The sequence below is a fragment of the Vollenhovia emeryi genome, unplaced genomic scaffold, assembly GCF_000949405.1.
Source record: "Vollenhovia emeryi isolate VEMERY1.0 unplaced genomic scaffold, V.emery_V1.0 DF939122.1, whole genome shotgun sequence".
In the NCBI taxonomy this organism is placed as follows: Eukaryota; Metazoa; Arthropoda; class Insecta; order Hymenoptera; family Formicidae; genus Vollenhovia; species Vollenhovia emeryi.
The window spans coordinates 1425308-1445770 of record NW_011967244.1 but is presented as its reverse complement, the minus strand read 5'-3'; the positions used below and the strand labels follow the sequence as shown (position 1 = coordinate 1445770).

Sequence of the window (20463 nt, the reverse complement as noted above, 5' to 3'; positions counted from 1 at the left end):
AGGGGAGGAAACCTTGTTATCTCTTAATTGCTACGACCCTCCGCGCTGTTTTGCATCGATAAGGAGCGCGAGTCGAACCGTTTGTTTCGCGGGCCGTGTCGCCGCGCTTATCGATCTGACTCCTCGACAGGATTATCTAGCGGTACCCAACGATCCTTCGCAACCCTCGATTCCCCCGCCGCCCCTTTCTCGCCTCGTGTCCTCGTGACGCGACAGCTAACTCTCATCCTCTTCTCTCTGTCTCTCTTCAAAGAGATTTGAAAAATTACATAGTTCTCTCGTCGAAGATTCCCATAAATAGGGTCGATGTATCTCGCTAATCTATCGTCTTCATCATGAGATTGGGCGTTTCATTAAACGCCGTACAGTTCTTTCATAGCGCGGGATTTTCTTTAATAACGGAGAGTTCCCTATTAGGAGGTAGACTCCTAATATGAGATAGCGGGGTTTCCTGCTAAATTAATAGGCGTCATCTGTCGATCTCCCGCCATAAATTTATCACCTTTGGTGTGAAATATGTTTAGTGAAAAATTCATTGCAAGATCGTCTAATCGTCGCGAGAAAAAGGATTTAGGATCGCTGAATATTTCCACGTGCCTCGGTGGTCGAATTGCTTGAGACGTCTAGTGAGGAGGCGCAGGTTCAAACCTCGACTGAAGGGTTTTATTTTTCGCAATAAATTTAAAACAAGAAGTATTTAGACCTAACATCCTGTCACGGCTCTTCAATGCTTACTCCTTCGAAATTGTATGTATGATTAAACTTGGACGTTGGAAACCTGCTATCTCGCATTACAACCACCTATTTCACAATAGGGCAAGAAGAAACCGTTATGAACAGAGAAAAGTCCTCCGTTATGGGACGAGTTCCTAAAATGAGATAGCGAGGTTTCCGCTGAAGTAGTAGACGTCATCCGTTGGTTCCACCATGAATTTATTGCCCTTGAAGTGAAATGCGTTCGGTGGAAAATTCATTGTTAGGTCGTGCAATTGTTGCGAAGAAGATTTGTGAAACCGGACGCCGAAAGCCCACTATCCCAGATTAGGAGCCTATCTTATAATTGGGGACTTTCCTCCGCGTCCCGTGATTGTCCTCGTGGAAAACAGGGTGACGCGATTCTTAGACAACCGAAAACGGTTAAGTCGCCGAGAGATTGTATCGGGCGCCGTAATCCCGATTCATCGATACAAGCATCGCGGGGAAACGATACGCGATTCCGCGCACGAAGCGAATCCGGGGAGCCGGATCGTAACGAGTTCGATTATCCCGGCGCGGCATGAGTCAGTCGTTCCTGTCCCGTTCCCGCAGCCTACCTCTCCGCAACGCGACGCACGCCCTCCGTTTCATTCCGCCCTCCCCGTATAGCGGGTGTCCGGATTCCCAGGAGGTTTTCCGCCCCCTTTTCAAGCCTCATTGCTATGCACCGCTCGAAACTCCGCTAACGACCTTACACACCCCCGACCCGCGCCCCCGCCGCCCCTCTGAAGGCCATCTCGCACATGATTTTCGTATCCGTGATCGCCTTCCGCTCGCTCGACTCGGAAACTCTTCGCGCGCCGAGCCCTTTGATCGCGACGCGGCAAAGTTCGCGAGTCGTTCGGCAACTTGCGTGGATGAGTTTCTTGACGCGTGCGCGAGCACGGTAGGACTCCATTTAACGGAATAATATGACGGGAAAGTTTCTCTCCTGAGAGTGAAGCTCGGGGATCGCTGGGATACTGGAGCCTCCAGTCTGGAGGAGCCGAGGGTAGCGTAAATCGACACCTTTGCAAGGTTGGAACGGACTCCGCGCGAGTCTACGTACGAAATTCTCGAATGCTCCGTCGGATTGAATCCTACTCGTACGTGATTTGTCTTCGGAATTAGACGGGACGTTGATTGTTCGACGAATTAAACTCAATTTCTTCCGACAAGACTCAAAGGGAGGCGACTGCGCGACAATTTGCCGGCCCCTCATTTTCCAAAAGAACGTTATTCATTACAGTGTTGCGCTCGGTCGAGGATATTTCTGTGTTAACGAGCTAAATTAAAGTGTCATAAATTGCTTAGAGGAGCGTCTATGAGAAAATGGCCGGCCCGAGGGCTAATGAGTCTACAAAACACGCGAATCTACCGAAAAGGGATGGAAGTCTATCGCAGAGCGACAGCGAGTCTCTCCCTTTCTCCCCTTCGTTCGTTCTGCCTCTCGTCTCTTTCGCTCTCGCGCGAGCTCGCCGGAAACACTCGGGCTGAAGGACGAGGGTGTTCGGATCGCAAAGTTGGTCTTGTTAGGCCTGCAAAAGGGGATTTCGTTCAACCAACCGTGCTAGCCTTAAGGGCCCTTGCTCCACCAGAGGCACGCTTCGTTTCTCGATTGATTCTTTATTTTACAATCGCCGTGGCCCCGCAAAGGGCAACGAATACGCGGCCGGCGCGCACAGGGTACGGGACACGCTCGCCCGTGACCCTTTCCATCTGCCAATTTCCGGCCGCCCTGTGTCACCGTTTTCCACGTCGCCTGCTCGCCTCCGGTGACTTCGACCATCGGACGTTGCGTTATGTAATAGAAGTCAATGTTTGTTATATCTTGAACCCCCGAAAACGGAGAGACCGACCTCTCATCTTCTTCTCTTTTCATTTGCATTAAAAGTACGGCTACGCCAATTGCAATTAAATAGTTTGAATAGAAAAAATATATATACATTTTTACACACGTTATATATACGGTACCGGCCCAAATTATATCGCCTTTCAATTTTTCAAGCATAACTGGTTTTAACCCTTTGAAGCATGGTGTTAACCCACGTTACCACCTCAACTTCTTCACTTTTTGGCCATTTAATTTCTAGTTAACGCATCTAGGTCGGGTTTTTTGCATTCTTTAGGTATCTTAGCAATAAAAAAACATTTAAAAAGTTGAGTGGTCTTTAATACTTATTGTAAAAGTTTCATAAATAAATAGATATGAAGAAGCAGCAATTTTTTCGGAAAAAATTCATTATTTACCAAGTTTTTTAAGAGTATTTCTGGATAACTTTGTACAAAGGGGTTATATCGGGATCGCTCATTACGAATCTGATGTCAGATTTTCAAAATTCAAAATGGCGGATGCAAAATACATGAATTTTTTAAGTTTTCAACTTTTTCAGCATTTTCGTTTAATTACGGTATTTAGGGACTCAGCACGTCCGCGTCGTTAGCTCTGAGTACTGCCAAGAATGAGTAAATTCTAAGAAATTATCAAATTTCGATTTTGCATCCGTTCTTTCGCGCGCGCTATTTTTTATATTCTATAAGAATTTTCAACTGGAATTTAGATTGCACGGCTCCTAATAATATCTAAATAATGTTTCTTGGCATAGTTGAATTACAGTTGAATGACGTTATTCTTTTAAGTTTTAAATTCCGTCATCTTAGATCCGCCATTGTGAATTATGAAAATCTGATAACGGATTTGTAATCAGCGACCCCAAAAATCCTCGTATACAAAGTTTTAGAAAAAATAGTTCAATGGAAAAATGTATGCTTCAAAGGTATGCTTAAAGTGCACAAATAAAAAATTGGAAAATCATGGTGTGCCTTGTCAAATTTCGTTACCCCTCACGTACAAGATGCACCTGTTGTCAAGTGTCCACTGTAAAATTTTCAGCACATTCGATGCACTTTAACGAAAGTTACGCTTAGAAAATCTAAAGGTAATGTAACTTTGGACGGTACTGTATATTAAAAATGCATACTTTTGTGAGAAACGCATATACGTATACATGTGCGCACACGTCTCGTGGAAGATAAAATGTCTACGTCTGTCTGTCGTTGCTCATTAAACGTAATTTATTTCAAGCCCCCTTCTTCTCGCTCGCAGTAATCGCCTATTTCCGTTCGATTTGCAGAAGGAGGAGGCTCTACCGAGTCTTCCGGTTCCGGACCTCGAGACGACCTTGCAGAAATACTTGGCGCAGGTCGAAACCATCACGCCGAGCCACCTGGAAAGAACCCGAGGCTTGGTACGAGCCTTCCTCTCGGGTCCTGGACCAAAACTCCAGCAACGTCTCGTAGAACGCAGACAGAAAATGACCAACTGGGTGAGTAACCATATTTCACGCCAACGTCTCAGTCCAAGTATTATAATCGCACCTTCGCGAAACAAATTATCACTTTAATGCGCGGAACAAATAAATCCGTTGGATCGAGGATGTTGATTCATCTCGGGAGAAAATTGCGTTTGGGTTGTATCCGTTCCGAGTTCACGACGCTCTTCTCGGATTTACGGAGCCTCCTTTGTAAGCCGTCAACGTACCGAGATCTTATCTACTTCTCTATACCGTAACATCGCCGAAAAGACATCGACTCTGCCGGCAATCCGAGTCAGACGGCGTAATCCGTAATACGGCCGTCGCTTTAAAACGAGGGTCTGTCGCGAAAAGGAAGGAGGAAAAAAAAAGAAAACTGCGGTGTGTCACGGTCATGGGGATCGAGCGGCAGAGAGATCCTCTCCGCGTCTAAGTGGCACAACACCATTTTCGTTTCAAGCCGCGATGCCTCGGGAGAATTTGCCTCTACACAGGGTGTTCGCCTGTCGTTTGATCGATCGCGGTACCTGCGAAAATGTGATCGGTCCCGGGACGCTCATATCAGCTAAATTAAAACGGAAAAGTGTGAAGATCCAAACGAGACTTTCGAGGACGACGCTCACGATTTTCAGGGAAATGCTTCGAAGAAATAAATTTCAAGATGATAGGAGAAGAAAATTCCAAGTCCATCGAAACTCTTGCTTTCTAGATTTTCCAAGTTATTTTATTCTTTAATTAAAACTTGTTTGTTAACTCAATTGTCTTATTTGAATAAGACCGGTGCAAGAGCAAATTCTTTTTACAAACCTTTTTGAACAAATTTAAAAACTTGAAAGGGAATCTACATGGTTTTTCACACGTGCACAGATGAATTCTGTTTGCGCAACACCTATTTTATTTCAACATTAGGAAGAATAGGAAGCGAATTATCGAGATAAAAACTTGTCCACGTATTAACTTGCTTCAATAATTTAATTTAAATATAAGGCGTAGCATCGTGTATAATATCTAAGATAAAAGAATGTATTCCAATGTAGAATAAATAAAATTGGAAGATACTATCTGGAGTTTGGGGTTCTACGTTCAATTGTGACAATACTTTATTTAAATTCTGCCACTGAAGAGGTTCTCATTCTTTGACAGAAAATATTCTACGCATCAAGCGTGCGAATAAGTAAACACCCCGTATATTCCGGGCGAACTCCTGGAGAGGAGTCCGGAGTCGAGTATCCCCGTGACTTTTGCCGTCCCCCTCATCCCGTACGGTCGCTCCCGTGGGATTCCCGGTTCGATGCATGCGCCGGCTATAAGCCGCGCCTCGCACCCCCTCGTCGGCCCGAGCCCCCCCGTGGCACATAAATAAATAAATAAATGGATTTACGCGAGGGCCCCGGCGCACCCTCCTCCCCGCGCGTCGCTCCACTCTCGCAACGCACCGGTGAAAGGGGATGGACGTAAGGGTAGCCCGGACTGTACCGGAACAATGCAAATATTGCCGGAGGAACGAGGACGAGAAGGGTGACACGCGGAGTCGCGTTGTAGACGCGAAAGATCGCCAGGCAAGAAGGAAACGTTATTAATAGAGAAAAGTCCTCTGTTACGAGTTACAAGTTCCTAATATGAGATAGCGGGGTTTCTGCTAAATTAATAGACGTTATGTGTTGCTTCCACCATGAATTTATTGCTCCTGAAGTGAAATCCGTTTGGCGAAAAATTTATTGTCAGATCGTCCAATCGTGGCAAAAAAAAGATTTATCATTGAATTTGTACGTGAAACCCTGCTATCTCGCATTAGAAGCCTATCTTGTAATAGGAGACCTTTCTCTGCACTGATAACCACGAAATTTGTACTCGATTTTCGTACTTCCGGGAAGATTTTGGTTGCCAGCGTGCCTGAAAAACGCGGCACACGTCAAGATATACGTGGACACGGCGGAAGCTGCGCGTTCTATTTTCGACGTAAAATAATTTTACATCGGGGGAGGCAAGAGAGAAACGGCGTCACGGATTTACGTTCTATATATAGCTCGAGAGGAGCGGCGAATTGCGACGATCAAATATTTACGGACAACGTTACGCTTTACTCGACTGCTGGGGACAAATGTATTTATTTTTGCATTTTTCAGCGAAAGTTTGCGCTTGATATAAAATCCCTCCGCACGAGGGTACGAAGGATTACGTGGGTTTTGTAAAATTTTCGATGACACAAGACGCGTCAACCGCGATGAATCGGGACAATTGTATGACTAATATATTTCACTCGAGCGATTGGAGCCGGACGTTTCTATTTCTGCCAAGACCCTTCTGTCGCTTCATACAATTTATCATGTACTGGGAACCACTGATGCCTTCCCACACGAATTTGTGCACATATCAACGCATTTATACACGTTTATTATTCTCTTTTATCTTTATCCATTTCTTCTGTATTCTTCTTATTCTATTAATTTCTAGAATGTTTCTTCAACCTCACAGTAATTCCCTCCCATCAGGATAATTTTTATTTCTTCTATTTTAGTTTTGTTTTTACCCTTCCTCCCTTCTCTATCTTCTTCCCTCTTTCTTTCGTCTTTAACTTCTCTGGCCCTTTCTTTAACTGTTTCTTTATTCTCTAATCTTTTTTTTTGCAAAATTCGCGTGGCTTGACAGCCGCAGATAACACGGATGAAGCAAGTTGTAGCGCGCAAGGAAGAAAGTCGGCGGAAAAGAGGCCTCAACTGTTTGATATATTTAAATGACATTCACGCGGGTAGCATCTCCTTTTTAGGAAGGGATGAAATAGTCCGTCTATCAACGTAAAGTGTAATTTAACGATTTGAATTAGTTATTCCGAAAATTATTCTTCTCCTGCCGGAGGATATCCTCCTAAAGTGGCGTTTTTGAACGGGTTTCTCCTAATCGCGCCTCACATAAATTCTCTCGATCGCTCTAACATTACGCCCTGGTACATCCGTTACGAGGCAGATTAATTCGCCGCAATTTTATCTCCGAGGACTACATTTATCGCGCGAAGCGATAACGACTCCCTCCCTTCTCTTTCAGCGGTCTACCGCAGAGCCATCTTATTTCTTGCCACACCGAGAGCGACCTGTCCCCTTTCTCGCCCTTTCTCTCTCACGTGATTTTTCTAATTTAGCCGAACGGCCCATTCACCATCGAGCGGGAGGCGCTCGCACAATCGCCGGCCCGGGTTTTCGATTTGCCAGCATACATCCGGAAATACATTTTCGTCTCTCGTTTCTTTAAGGGGTCGGCCTCTTGTATTCCGCTCTCCTCCACCCCCGGGGGTGGCCGGAGCGAAGTGTCGCGAAAAGCCAGAGCTGAAAGCAATTTTCTCGCCAGCGCCGGCAGCCGCGCGAATTGCCGCCGCTCCTTCGATCTTGCTTTCCCTTTCTCGCTATCTCTCCATTCATCTGATCGATGGGAATGCCCAGCCGTATTATCCGGTTACGCGTCTCGAGATGACGCGCCGTCCTGCGAAAGCGAGCGCCGGTCAAGTCGGTCTTTTCGGAAATTACGTCACTTGGCTCTACATATTGAGATTGTAGGAAAAACCCTCGATTGTGGCTGGTGGATTATTAGATGCATAAACTGCTTGTGAGACAGCGGGAACGTCCTCCTGAGGGAGGAGGATAGTATGAATTTATTTGAGTCGTCTATCTTTTTCTGATTCACGCTTACTAGAGAAAGATAGACACCCAAGTAAACTCATATTATCCTTTTCCCTCAGGAGGACGCCCTCACTTAAAGGCTCCGCTGCCTCATAAGCAGTCTGTGGTTTAAATGTCTATCGTTAGATGTGTCTTTGATCAATCCACCTGAGCGTGAATCCTTTCATCCCCTTTAAAGGCCCGTGTCCACGATGCTAGAACTTGGCCCAAGTTCCGTGAAATGTGTAGCTATTCCATAAAAGCTGCAAGTTGATTGGCTATACATTTCTCGAAACTACAACTTGGATTAAGTTCTAGTATCGTGGACACAGACCTTGACTCTGATCCTTTTTTCCGCGTTTGTTCTCCGTCGACGGTTGTCGACCTCGCGGGATGAGAGAGGCACGACAGCGTCGTGGTGCAACAGGGGTGGGCCGAGCCTGAAACCTCGGGTCGGCCTGTGCGCTCCACGGTCGTTTCGGGCACGTCGCGGGTGAGTCGCGATGGCGACGGTAAGCTAATATTACGGTGCCCCGCGGCGAACTGGAAAATCTCATTGGGGCCTCCATTATTCATCCGCAAGCCTGCCGACCCCCTTCATTCGTTCGTTCGTTCGTTCGTTCGTTCCGTCGGCCCGTCTGTCCGTTCGTTGCCTCATAGTTTCCGCGGTGATAAATTCAATTCGAATTACAAACGCCCGGAATTAATCCCCCCCCCCCTCACCGTCACACTCGACCTTTCTCGCGTTCTCCTCGTCCACAGTTCACAACCGACGCGACGAGGACGATGCGATTAAATGCCTCGTGACTTTACCGGAATGAGCCGCCCGTGAATTTGCGGAGGTCTTTCGGAAACTAATTTTGCATCTCGTTTTAACTAAACTCCTCTCGCAACGCGGGATAATGGTCTTGCAATTATCTTTCAAATAGACGTTCCTTTTTAAAGGTTGACGGCACATTAGGTGACGAATTTGTACAAACAAATTTGCGTGTTATTGCAGTAAGGGTATGCAATCTCGCGGTTTCACTCGATTTAATTTTAGCCTCTGAAGAAATAAAAATAAAGAATGCCTTCATATTTTTTCAATAATAAAAGAAAATCCGCTACGGATTAACCAAAGCTCTGCCATTAGAAATAATGTAATAAAAATGGGATAATCCGAAAAAAGCGGCACAAATTACTCCAAAAATATATACTTATAGCGAACTCGGTTGTTTGCACTAATGCGCTCTGAGTGCACACTAAGGCTTGTTCATAGCTAATTCTTTAATATTTAAGGATCGTCTTAAATCGACCGATCTCTTTCGCAAATCTCGATTTTATTCAATTTTCGAATTTTCTGCTTAAACACTCATTCTGGTCCAAAACGAGCGTTTAAGCACAAAAACCAGAAACTTGCGAAAGAGATCAATCGAAACATCTCTTGAAATATTTCTCAGCCAGTAAAATGATCTGCGTAGCATCCATGCGGATCATTTTTTGGCAAAATTTTAAGAATTTACAAGTCCTAGTGTGCACTCACAAAATGTGCAGCAGTGCAAGCAACCGAACTCGCTATTAGAAATGTTATTCTGGGAAAGTAACCCGAGTCGAAATTTTGGTACTTCATCTATACACCTACATAGACCAGCAATAACCTACTTTGATGACACTATATTTTTATCCCTCCCTTGAATCTTTAATTCAAAAAATTTACTTTAGCTCCTACTTTAATGCTAAACTGGCAAACGTAGATTTATAGAAGTAGATAGAATTGGCAAGTAGAAATTCCCGACACTATCAGTTTTAAAGTAGGAGTAAATTTTGTACTCGCATTTCGACCTCTTTTACTGTCTGAGGTCCTACTATACAATAGAATTGAAGGTTCAACATAGGGCCGAAGTTTCGACTCGAAAAGAATAATTTTTTTCCGGAAAAATATTTCTCTTGTTTTACCTAAATTATATTACGCGTTACAATTATTATATCTCGGCAGTGTCTGAATCAAGCAATATCGATCAGGCGTGCACGCACGTGCATATTTAAGTAACGCGGTCGCCCGTCGCAAAAAGGATTAAAGTAGATGTATCCTCCGGGTACCCCGTGCGCGAGAGGGAGGAATAAGCAGATAGGATGGAAGCAGGTGGATACCGTCCAGAAATATCGCGAGCACGTGCAAATGGCCGCGTGTCGGGGCTCAGGAGGGATCTTCTTCTGCGGGGAACCGACAAAGTCTCGTCCCCACGAGGAGCTGGGAAAGGAGTGAAGTACGGAAAGAGAAGCAATAAACTTTTATGGCCGTAAGCTCTCACTCGCGCGGAGGTCGGTGCCTGCCCGCGAGCATCCGAAACTTGGGAGGGACATAATTTCATTCCTGCGGCCCGCAAAATTATTGCAAATATCTATCTCGTTGTACAGACGCGCTTTGTAACGCGTGCTTCGTCAATAAGACTAAACATGAAATTATAATTTATAATTGTATTTTACCTCTGGACCTTTAATTAGCAATGATTGTATAAGCTACGAAGAGTCTAACTTAAGAAGGACCACAATCCGGATGGTAGAAACGTTGTAAATTGCATTGATTAATAAATCTTTGACCAGTTTTGGTCGTAAGAAACTTTTTCTTCGCAAATATAGATATAATTAGCAATGATTGTATAAGCTACGAAGACTCTAACTTGAGAACTCTACAAAAACCACAATCCGGATGGTAGAAACGTTGTAAATTGATTAATAAATCTTTGGTCAGTTTTGGTCGTAAGAAACTTTTTCTTTGCAAATATTTATACAATGTATACTAAACCCACATCCTTCTAATCATAAATTCTGTAGAAAATTTCAAGACAAAAATTCTATAAAAATATCGAGGCTATAATATACATATAGTATTTTAGCATAGTAACAATCTTCATGGTAATTGATATTGATCGACCACTTTGACAGCTGCAGCACTTTGAAGTTACAACACGTTGCAAATTTTTATTTAAATTAAATAAAAATTGCGACATTTATAGAAACACTTTTATTACTTGTCATGTCGGCGCGCCTGAACGCGCAAAGTCTCAGGCCTATCATTTGTGAAATATAATCGCTTATTATTTTAAAACTATCATAGCGACTTTTTGTATTAGAATCTTGAAATTTTCTAAAAAAATCTGTGATAAAAAGGATGTCCGGTGGTTTTAGTACACCCTGTATAATAGCGAGCCGAGAGATAATTTAACGACTCGCTCGAGATTTGCAGAACAAACGAGGAACGATTTAAAAAATAAGAAATTACACAGACGGAAGGAAACTTTTTTAAAATTTGCTTTACTGCGGTGCGGAAAAATGTCTTGAAGATGCACGTCGCGCTCTGCACAGAACTTTTTGAAATCGTGATAGGTGAGATTTTAAAATAGTTGCTCAGTGCCGCTCGTAAACGTTACGAAACAATTCTTAAATATTTCAGAAAAGACTTAGGAAGTGCTTTAGTCTGTTAAAAACTTGTCCTTTTTAATCTCATAGGCGCATCGTTTATTTAAAATTTCGGCAAGAGAAATAACCAATCATTTAATTCGCCATTAAAATTCCACGGTAAAACTTGTTTTCAAGAGAGCCACCGATCCCACAGAGCCCATGCGGGTATTTGTTACGTCCACTTGCGGCGGGTAAGAACGCAGAATTGCTGTCAAACTGAACAACCGAGGAGAGAGAAAAGTTTTCCCGGGGAAAACGCACGGAAGGAGGAAACCGGCTGATCCCGCGAAGCCGAGCGTTTACCGTAACGAGTGGATCGAAAGCTAAACCGAGCTGGCGCTTTTTCGAAAGAGGGATGTCCCCGCCCCGAAGTACGTAACTTTTCTTATGAATCCCTGCGGACAGGAGAGAAAACGCGGGGGTGAACGAGGGTGGCCGTTTTACTCCGCGGATTCAGCGAGCGCCGGAGGAAGGGAAACTCGCCTCGCGTAAAAAGAAAATATTTCTCGTCGACACGCGCGGGAGAGGCGATACAAAGGATCCTAGCTGCGCTTCCTTCCTTCCTTCCTTCGCTTCCCTTTTTCTCTATTTTGGGTCTCGCTTCAAAGATCTTTCGGTATGGCGGGCGATAAAGTTGAAGCCTCGACTAAATCGATATACCACCGGGATGTATGTTCCCTTTTTGCCTCGTGTACCTTTATGGCAGCTATTTGCACGATTTTTTTCCTTTCTCGCGGACGCGTCTTATCTCCTTGTCTCCCCGAAGACCTTCGAACTCAATTAGAGCCATACTGCTTTAGATATCGTGAAATAGTCATTGCGTATCAGCGACATATTTTTGTAATAACAAAAATCATATAATAAACGTAAAGAAGTTATGTATAAGATAATAAAATTTAGCCGATTCCAATTTACATGTAAATTTAGAGATTTTCAGTTTCCGTTTTTATAATTTACTTCTCTTCGATTAAATCTTACGATACGAAAAGCAACGTATGTTTCGCGAGAGGGGACGTAAAGTCAGTAAAACATTTATTTAGCAGTAAAATGTATGAAGAAAAGTTGTAAGTATTAGTCGGCAGAAAACCGCAATCATAGTTATCCTGTTAACGCCATTATCGCTCTTAGACACGCCGAAGTGTCTTATTTGCAACGAACGTTGATTTAACGCGCGAGTGTAAAAGTGAGCGAGAGGACAAAATTATTGCTTATCGGAGGACTCGGAAGGATTAAGGACGTTTTCACGCTTTCGAGCCACTCAGGTATCGACGACGCTCGAGGTTGAGCGTGATTACTGGCACGCAATCTCACGTTGTGAACCGCGGCAGATAAATACACAAGGTGTTGGAGAACTACGGCATTTTTCCTCGGCGCTGTATACAGGGTGTCCCGGGAGGAAAGGTCAATACCCTGGGAGGCGATAGTGTCGGTCATTTTAAGCAAAAATGTTCATATGAATATACGTCCCATTCCCCACTGTTTCCGAGATAGAGCACACTTTGTTGACGATAGAGCCTGAATTGTCCATGTCTCAAGTGGATTTTTATTAAGTAATATTAATATCACGTGTTCTCGGTTTCCAATATACTCGACATTGTAACTCGCGAGTCAAAAGTCGCGCAACGGCATGTCGCGGGGCCGCTTCGCAGGTAGGTACCTCGAAAATTCGCCAAACGGCGCGCAATTAAGTGAAAGTACGCGACTTTCGACACATCCCGTATGTGCCGGACGTTAATATACACGGCGTTGCATCTTCATAAATAGCTGCTGGCTTGACACGCTCGAAGATAAGCAGATACACGCGTCACGCTTTAAGACGCGAAGATGCGACCTGCGACCCTGCCTCTCTTGTGGTTCTCGTGCCACAATGTCATCGGATATAATATTATCCGGCTGAAATGAAAAGACCAATTACAGCCGCCAATGATTTTCATCGCTAAAAATCCTGATGCTATTTAACAAGCGGTGATTTAATTAAAACCACTGTATCTCTAGAAAGTATCTTCGCTTTATTATCAACGGGAGCCTTGAAGAGGAAAGAATAGCATCTTATCCACGGAGATTGTATTCGTACGAGAGCGACGGGAAGAGGTAAAAGAGTTGAATTGAATAAATCAAATTACGGTCCGTTTGATGTAAATAAATCGCGTATCGATGGATCTAAAATACGAGGATACTCCACGTGGATGACCGGCGTTTTCGCGAACGATCGCATGTCCCTTTAACGGTGTCATGGCACCGCGTGGCACTTGCTGGCCACTTGGCGTAATCTTGGCAATTTAAATGTTTGTCCCCGAAACGCAGGTCCGCTACGGGATCGCGTATCGCTCGGCTTAGGGACGCGCCGGTAATCCCTTGTTGAAACAGTGCTAAGCCCTTACGGATTGTCTGCGGGATCGCTACGGCGACACGACGGTGTACGGCCTACCCGAAGGGCGGCGACCCCCATCCGACGTTTTCGCTCTCGCGGTTTGTCCTATTCGCCTCGCCTTTTACCGCTGCTCGTTAACCACCCTTCACGGATGTTCCACACGTCTGTATTCCAACTTAAAATCGCAACGTGTTCTCGCTCGATAATCAGTCGCGAAGGCGCGCTCGGTGCTTGATTAAATACACTGTGCAATGGAGTTTTTATAGCTCCGTTCCACTTGTTTTGTTTTATCAATTCTCGCGAAACCGCGTTAGAGCGGAGCAAAAACGACGCGAGTAACCGGCGGGAACGAAACTAGTGTCATTCGCGAAATTGGTGTATCGCCGATATGTTGGCTAAATCGTGAATAAGGGATGTGCGAAGCCAATCTCGCGCGAGATACTCTCGCTAGGCTGTAACACGGGGCGGAGGTGAATGACACACAAGCCCAAAACATCCGCAGCTCTAATTCGACGAGAAATGTCGGCGGTGATCTCGATGGGATTTGAAACATTTAATATGGTTAGGGCGATATTAGGTGCCTTCACCCTACATACATTAACAACTTAAAAATTTACGCGATCAAGAATTTCGTAGTTTAGGATCCTAACAGATGGAGAATGCGAGCGTTGTCAATTTAATGATTTCGAAAATACGAATTGTTAAGAGTTGAAAGAGGTGACGCGCGGAAAAAAAAAGATGCTGCATCAACGATATCGATTGAAATAAAATGGTTGAAAGAACACAGTATTAATGAACGAAAAACATGAGATAGTTGTCTTAATAATCTGGATATTTAGTCCAATGCTTAAAATAAAAAACCATAGCAAATACAATTCAGTGAATTATTTGTGTCTGTGGCAGCCCGCGACGTCAACGTTTAGGTAGTTCAAGCAACTTAATTTTTTGGAAATTCAACAGCGTTTTTTTCTGTGCAGTTATAATAGTCAAGAATGGAGATCGAAATTAATCGATGAGCCAGGTTCGTAAAATAGACGATTTAAATTGACAATGAGAGAGGGGGAGGGAGGAAGGGGGAAGAGATAGAAAGAGAGAGAGAGAGAGAGAGAAATCTATAAAACTATACATAGACAGACCGAGCGTCAATTTAGTTGCAGAGGTAACACGTCCTGGGGGATAGTCTCTCTTCCAGGAGAAGCTGATTGAGTCTGGAAAATCATCCTTTGCTCAAAAGAGCATTCGTCGACCCGTGCGAGAGCTCAGGGATCCTCTCAGCGCGACGCCTCCTCTTATATTCCAGTAGCACTTAAGAGCGCAAATATTTATGGTATCTTCCAGTCTCGAGCGAAAAACAAAACCTTCCTCTCCCGAAAGTGGAAGACGAACACGAAGGAGGAGAGGAATCCGTCTCCTCTCCCTTCTCTTTCTCTCTCTCTCTCTATCTCTTTCTCTCTCATCAAGTAGATATACCCCATGGGATTAACCTTTAATTCTATCCCGTCTCGACATCCCCTTTTTCGTCCTTGAAGAAGGGTCCTCGGCGTGCGTATCAAATGCTCTCGACGTAGGCCAGGAACAAGACCGAAATGAAATTTTCGAAATGGCTTGACGAGCGGCGCGGCGTATACGAGATTGGCTGCCCTTGCCGCATCGCACGAAAGGATATTACGAGCTAAGAAGGAGGATAAGACGGTGTCTGTTTTAAACGGGGCGTACAATTCTAAAAGATGACGAATTACTCGCGACGGTAATGGAAACCGTTTCAGGGCAGCTTGGCGAATGCGTCGCTGCACGATAAACTGATTACTCGCACGAAAGGGACGCTGAACAAAGTACGGTTACAGAAACCAAGGGGAGGATGTTTTAATGTACTGAAAAATGTACAATTTATTGTACTCGTACGTCTTTATATCGTTATTACCGCTGGACTTTAAGAAATTACGATGTCAATTTGAAACTCTCTCGTCGTCACGCAACGCGGATTCGAGGGATGGATTTGTGCGAGCACAGCCGGGAAAATCGTCCCCGAGTTTGGGCGTGTACACGCAAGAAGGGACGGCGGCAGGGCAGGCCAGGTGGATCGATCGCAGGTTGCTTCCGGCACAGTCCGCATAGACCTTTTCGAGCAGCCGTGCACGCGCGAGCTCCTGGCCCTTAGCTTAGGCGAAAGGAAGAGCTTGTGTGTGCACGGCACATAACGCGCGCGGCGAGTCCGCGAGGCGTTGTTTAATTCGTTCGCACGTAGCAACATCCTTCCGCGGCGTTGCGGCGGCGCGGTCTACTTTCGAAATCTCTCCGTGTCGGAGATGGTAATTAAATACCCGATGAACGCCTTTGGGAAAATTCAGACTCGCGTAACGCAGCTCGTTAGAATTCAGAAAAGAGCCGGTCGTCGTTTACTTTCACGCAGGGCAGCGCGACTTCGTCACGGTTCGGATAAGACGACCGTTCTCGCGGGGAAACGCCAGGCATTGCGCTAAGTTGCGACATTATTAGAACGGCGATTATTTTTGTCGAAATTTAATTTTCGACCGCGGGGAAAGAGGGAGCTTATCTTGCAGGCGTAGTCTTCTGATACGAATTTTGGAAATTTCGCACGTTACTCGTAGAAATAATTTTGTACAATAGTTTCAATACCGAGTATTAGAAAAGAAACTTTTTGTTACGTTCAAACTACACGGAGAGAATTTTCTCTTAAGATTTATCCTGAAAATCATGTGATCGCGAAACAACGTAGGTATTTCGAAGGATTTTGTGAGACTTTTTTGAAAATTTACCATACATTTTATTAATAAATATACTTATAATAGTATACATGTTACTAGTAGAATGTGTGGTAAAGTTTCAGAAACTTTCATGAAATTCTTCAGTCCGGCCGAAAATAACGTCTCCCCCAATTAATTGCGGGATACATATCGGTCTCGTTACACCGATTATTGTAAAATCCATTGCTACGTCTATCAAGAAGAAAAATATCTATGCAATGTATTCAAAGTCAGTCTCCGAGCCTGAAGTTCTCCCGTTCCGACGGCACAGGTAAAACTTGGAGTATTCCTCAGTTGAAATTTTGGTACTATTTTAACACTTTTAAGGATAACTTACACCTACACAGACCAGCAATAACCCACTTTAATGACATAATATTTTTTCTCCTCCCTCGAATCTTTAATTCTAAAAATTTACTTTAGCTCCTACTTAAAAGAACCTACTTTAATGCTAAATTGGCAAAAATAGAAATTTCCGACACTATCAGTTTTATAGTAGGAGTAAATTTTGTACTTGCGGTTCGACCTCTTTTACTGCCTTAGGTCCTACTATAAATAGAATTAAAGATTCAACATAGGGCCCAAATTTCAACTCGGGCAAGGAATCTATCCGAGTCGAAATTTTGGTACTATTTTGACACTTTTAAGAACAATTTACACCCACTTAGCTGACCTATACACCTACATAGACCAGCAATAACCTTTGATGACATTATATTTTTTACTCCTCCCTTGAATCTTTGATTCTAAAAATTTATTATACTTTAGCTCCCACTTAAAAGGACCTGCTTTAATGCTAAATTGGTAAAAATAGAAATTTCCGACACCATCAGTTTTATAGTAGGAGTAAATTTTGTGCTTGCGGTTCGACCTCTTTTACTGTCTTAGGTCCTACTATAAATAGAATTAAGGGTTCAACATAGGGCCAAAGCTTCGACTCGGGTTACCTAGCCGTTATTTCGTCGACGAGCGAAATGTGCGAAGACGCGTATTACGCGGGGAGGTGAAGGAACGAGGGATTGACCCCGAACGAGGAGTGCTCGACGTGGCGATGTGCGAGGTGCAGGCTCGGCTTCTCGCAACGAGGTATCCTCGGCGGTGACGATGAGAGTGCGCAGAATCCGGGGTAACGATTGCAGGCGGGAGAGCCACCAAAGGCGGCCATAGCGCACGCAGGTAAGGCGAGGTAAGGCTCCCAATTTGGGTCACCGCGACCTCGTCCCAAAGGCCGGACTTGCTAGAGGTTACGACCCGCTTAAACAGCCAGATCGATTCGCATCGACCGACCCGCTGGCGCGAGCCAGCCGGCCGCCTTCATCTCCGACGCGCACTCCGGCGAGATTTCGGGTCGAAACCCCCGAGCCGCAGCATCGCGATCTCCATCGCGGCTGTGATCCTACGGTCGCGAGCGCTCCCAGGTGTGTCTTCGCGGCCGGACGAACCGCTCACTGATGCCCCGCGTCTCGTGCTACTCGAGCAAACGAAAGCTGGAATTGAATGTTCGACATCGGAGGGATTTCGCTTCGTTCTTCATTTATGCTGACGCTGACGTATGATTCTTATATCATGTCCTCTCAGAATAATACCTCTACGCCTGCAGCATGCATTTCCGAGTAATATCCAATATTCCCGCGGCGTCGTCTGTGCGATTACAAAATTGATGCGTCTCTCCGTGCGGCAAGATAAAAAGTAAGAAAATGATACAACAGAAGACGGCTCTTGAATTTCCGAGACGCCAAAGACTCTTCTGAATCGAACGTTTAAATTTTTCTAACGCATCTGTCAATGGTTTAGCGCGGTACGAGCGGCCGTGTTCAATCGTGGAAGGATATTACTCGCAAAAATCACGATACGTTGAATAAGAAAGCCATTAGGGAAGACTCGCGTGGCGGCGAAACTTGCCGAGCTTACGTGGATATGCGACCGAAGAAGTCTTCCCGAGTCCGCAAAGCGCCCAACTGAAAGCCCGACTACCCCGCAGGGGTTTCCCCCTCGTGCGCGCACCTTCCTTTCTTCCTCGCGCGGAAAGAAATGTGCGGAACAGCGAGAAAAGCGACGTAAGAGGGAAAAGGGAATTAATTCGAGACTCTCCGCGGCTGCGGGGACCCGCCCCGAGATTGAGAGGCATACGTTTAGCTAATCCTCGCGGCTCGCGAGGAACTTCCTGATCCCGTTTGCCTCGCGGATCAACGGCTCCCACGTGCACGCGGTCTCCGTCGAAGTCTCCTCGTCGAGGTCTCCGCGATCCGGCTTCCTATTCGTGCCGGGATCGATCTTGGCTTCTTACTGCGAAGGACCCCCATGAATCTTCCCGATGATGAATCGCTACGAGCTGCGCGAGCCGGGGAGAGAATCTCCCGTCAATATTTTTCTCCATATAATTCGAGACAAAGTGTCGAGAATTCATTTCCGTTCGCAGAAAAATTCTTCATTTTGTCGAAAGAACTTATATTCACGTCGTAATAAACGACATTAATTCCCGAGACCGCAATTATACGAGTATATCGCTGGCTGTTATCTTGCCGCAAAGAATTGAAAAATGTACGTAACTGTGGAATATTCAATGGGAATAATTTCATTTGAAAATTATTAATTGCTTTTCCTCTGAATTTATCGAGGCGAGCGATCGTCGAAAGTTATGTAAGCGGTTTGATAGATGGGATCTTTACGGTAATGACAGTTTAAGTACCCTTCCGTTTAAATGGAGAAGAAAGGGAGATTACGCTCCCGATACAAATGATAGGCAATTACTCAGCCGAGTTCCTCATTCGATTATCTCATGGCGGACAAAGAAACGGAACCAACGCGGGTATTTTCATCGTGACAAAACGCGATTCTCACATAATTAACGCTTTCGCGCCCGCGATAGCTCGCGGAGCGCGCTCGCATCTTCGGAGTATGCTATACAGTACCGGCCAAAAATATATCACCCTCGGGTGTTCTGAGCATAACTTTCGTCAAAGTGCGTCGAATGTGCCCAGTAGACGCCTGTTAACAGTTCATTAATGCCCTGGACTTCAGTTTAACTAGGATTCACATTTTCATAATTTTTATTCCCATCTATACATCGATGAGCTTCAGGCTGTAGTTGACACAGCTTCTATAGAAGTCTGTGGTAGTACAGTGCTTAGTGTGAAATTAGTGTAACAGTGTGAACAGGATTTTGTACCAAAACCATGGCGGAATCCACGCGATCGAAACTGAAAAGATCAAAGGACCGACAGAGAGTGAGCATACTAGTTATACTATGTATGTGCCATCTGTGCATGTGTCCATCGGTATCTTTCGCCACGTATGCGCAATATTCTGGGCTCAGATTTTACATAAGCTTGCCTAAGAAGTTAGCAGTCTACTTACAGTAGCCTATGGATAGTACATACATACAGCCTGAAACTCAGTGATTTGTACAGACGAGAAAAATGATGATGAAAATGCAGGTCCAGGCATTAATGAATATGATACTGTACACGAAGGGTAATGAAGTTTGACTAGAGACACCATGATTTCCCAATTTTTCATAAGGGCGCTTTAAAGCTAGTCGTGCACAAAAAAAATCGCAAAGTAAAATGATTTTGGCCGGTACTGTACGTACGTGTCGATCTGCGAGCGCAACGAAAGAGCTAATAGGAAAATAAGAGCCCTGGGCTCATTACTCGCTGCATTAGTCCATTAGACAGGCGCGTATGCCACGATGTTTATCCCAGAGGCCGAGCGCACGTTTTGCAAAACGCCTGCGCGTATCGGCGTCGCGATCATCTATATTAATTCGTCTCGGTATTCTAAGTGTGCTCGCTACCTCCGTAATAATTTAGAATTTTCCCAGATTGTTTCCGGGGGTCTACAAACGCACCGCGAATCTTTTGCAAGTCGGTTCCGCGCGCGGCATTGTACTCGGCAATTAACCGTATGACGCTATGAAAACATGCCAGGCTAATTAAGCTGAGTAATATAATTTTGCAATTAATTTTGCGTTTCAAAGGGGGTAGAAAAGAGGTCGATTTCAGGCGCACTGCCGCGTTCGTTGATGCACTGTGTAAAAGCCGAATCAGACTAGCAATTGCCGACTCGGATTGGACTGGGATTGGCGATTGGCGATTGTCTTCTAGCCAATGGGAGTCGATTAAATCGCTGGCTGCTCTCATTGGCTAGAAGACAATCGCCAATCGCCAATCCCAATCCAATACGAG

At 44.8% G+C, this 20463-nt stretch overlaps 1 protein-coding gene across 1 annotated transcript in view; it reads left to right on the top strand.

The window, feature by feature from the left end:
* LOC105569893 (choline O-acetyltransferase) overlaps positions 1-20463 on the top strand; it is an 82435-nt gene that overhangs the window by 26853 nt on the left and 35119 nt on the right. Inside the window, exon 3 of the mRNA XM_012026702.1 lies at positions 3870-4061. Within this exon, the coding sequence (XP_011882092.1) occupies positions 3870-4061 (192 nt within the window). The remainder of the gene's footprint in view (positions 1-3869; positions 4062-20463) is intronic.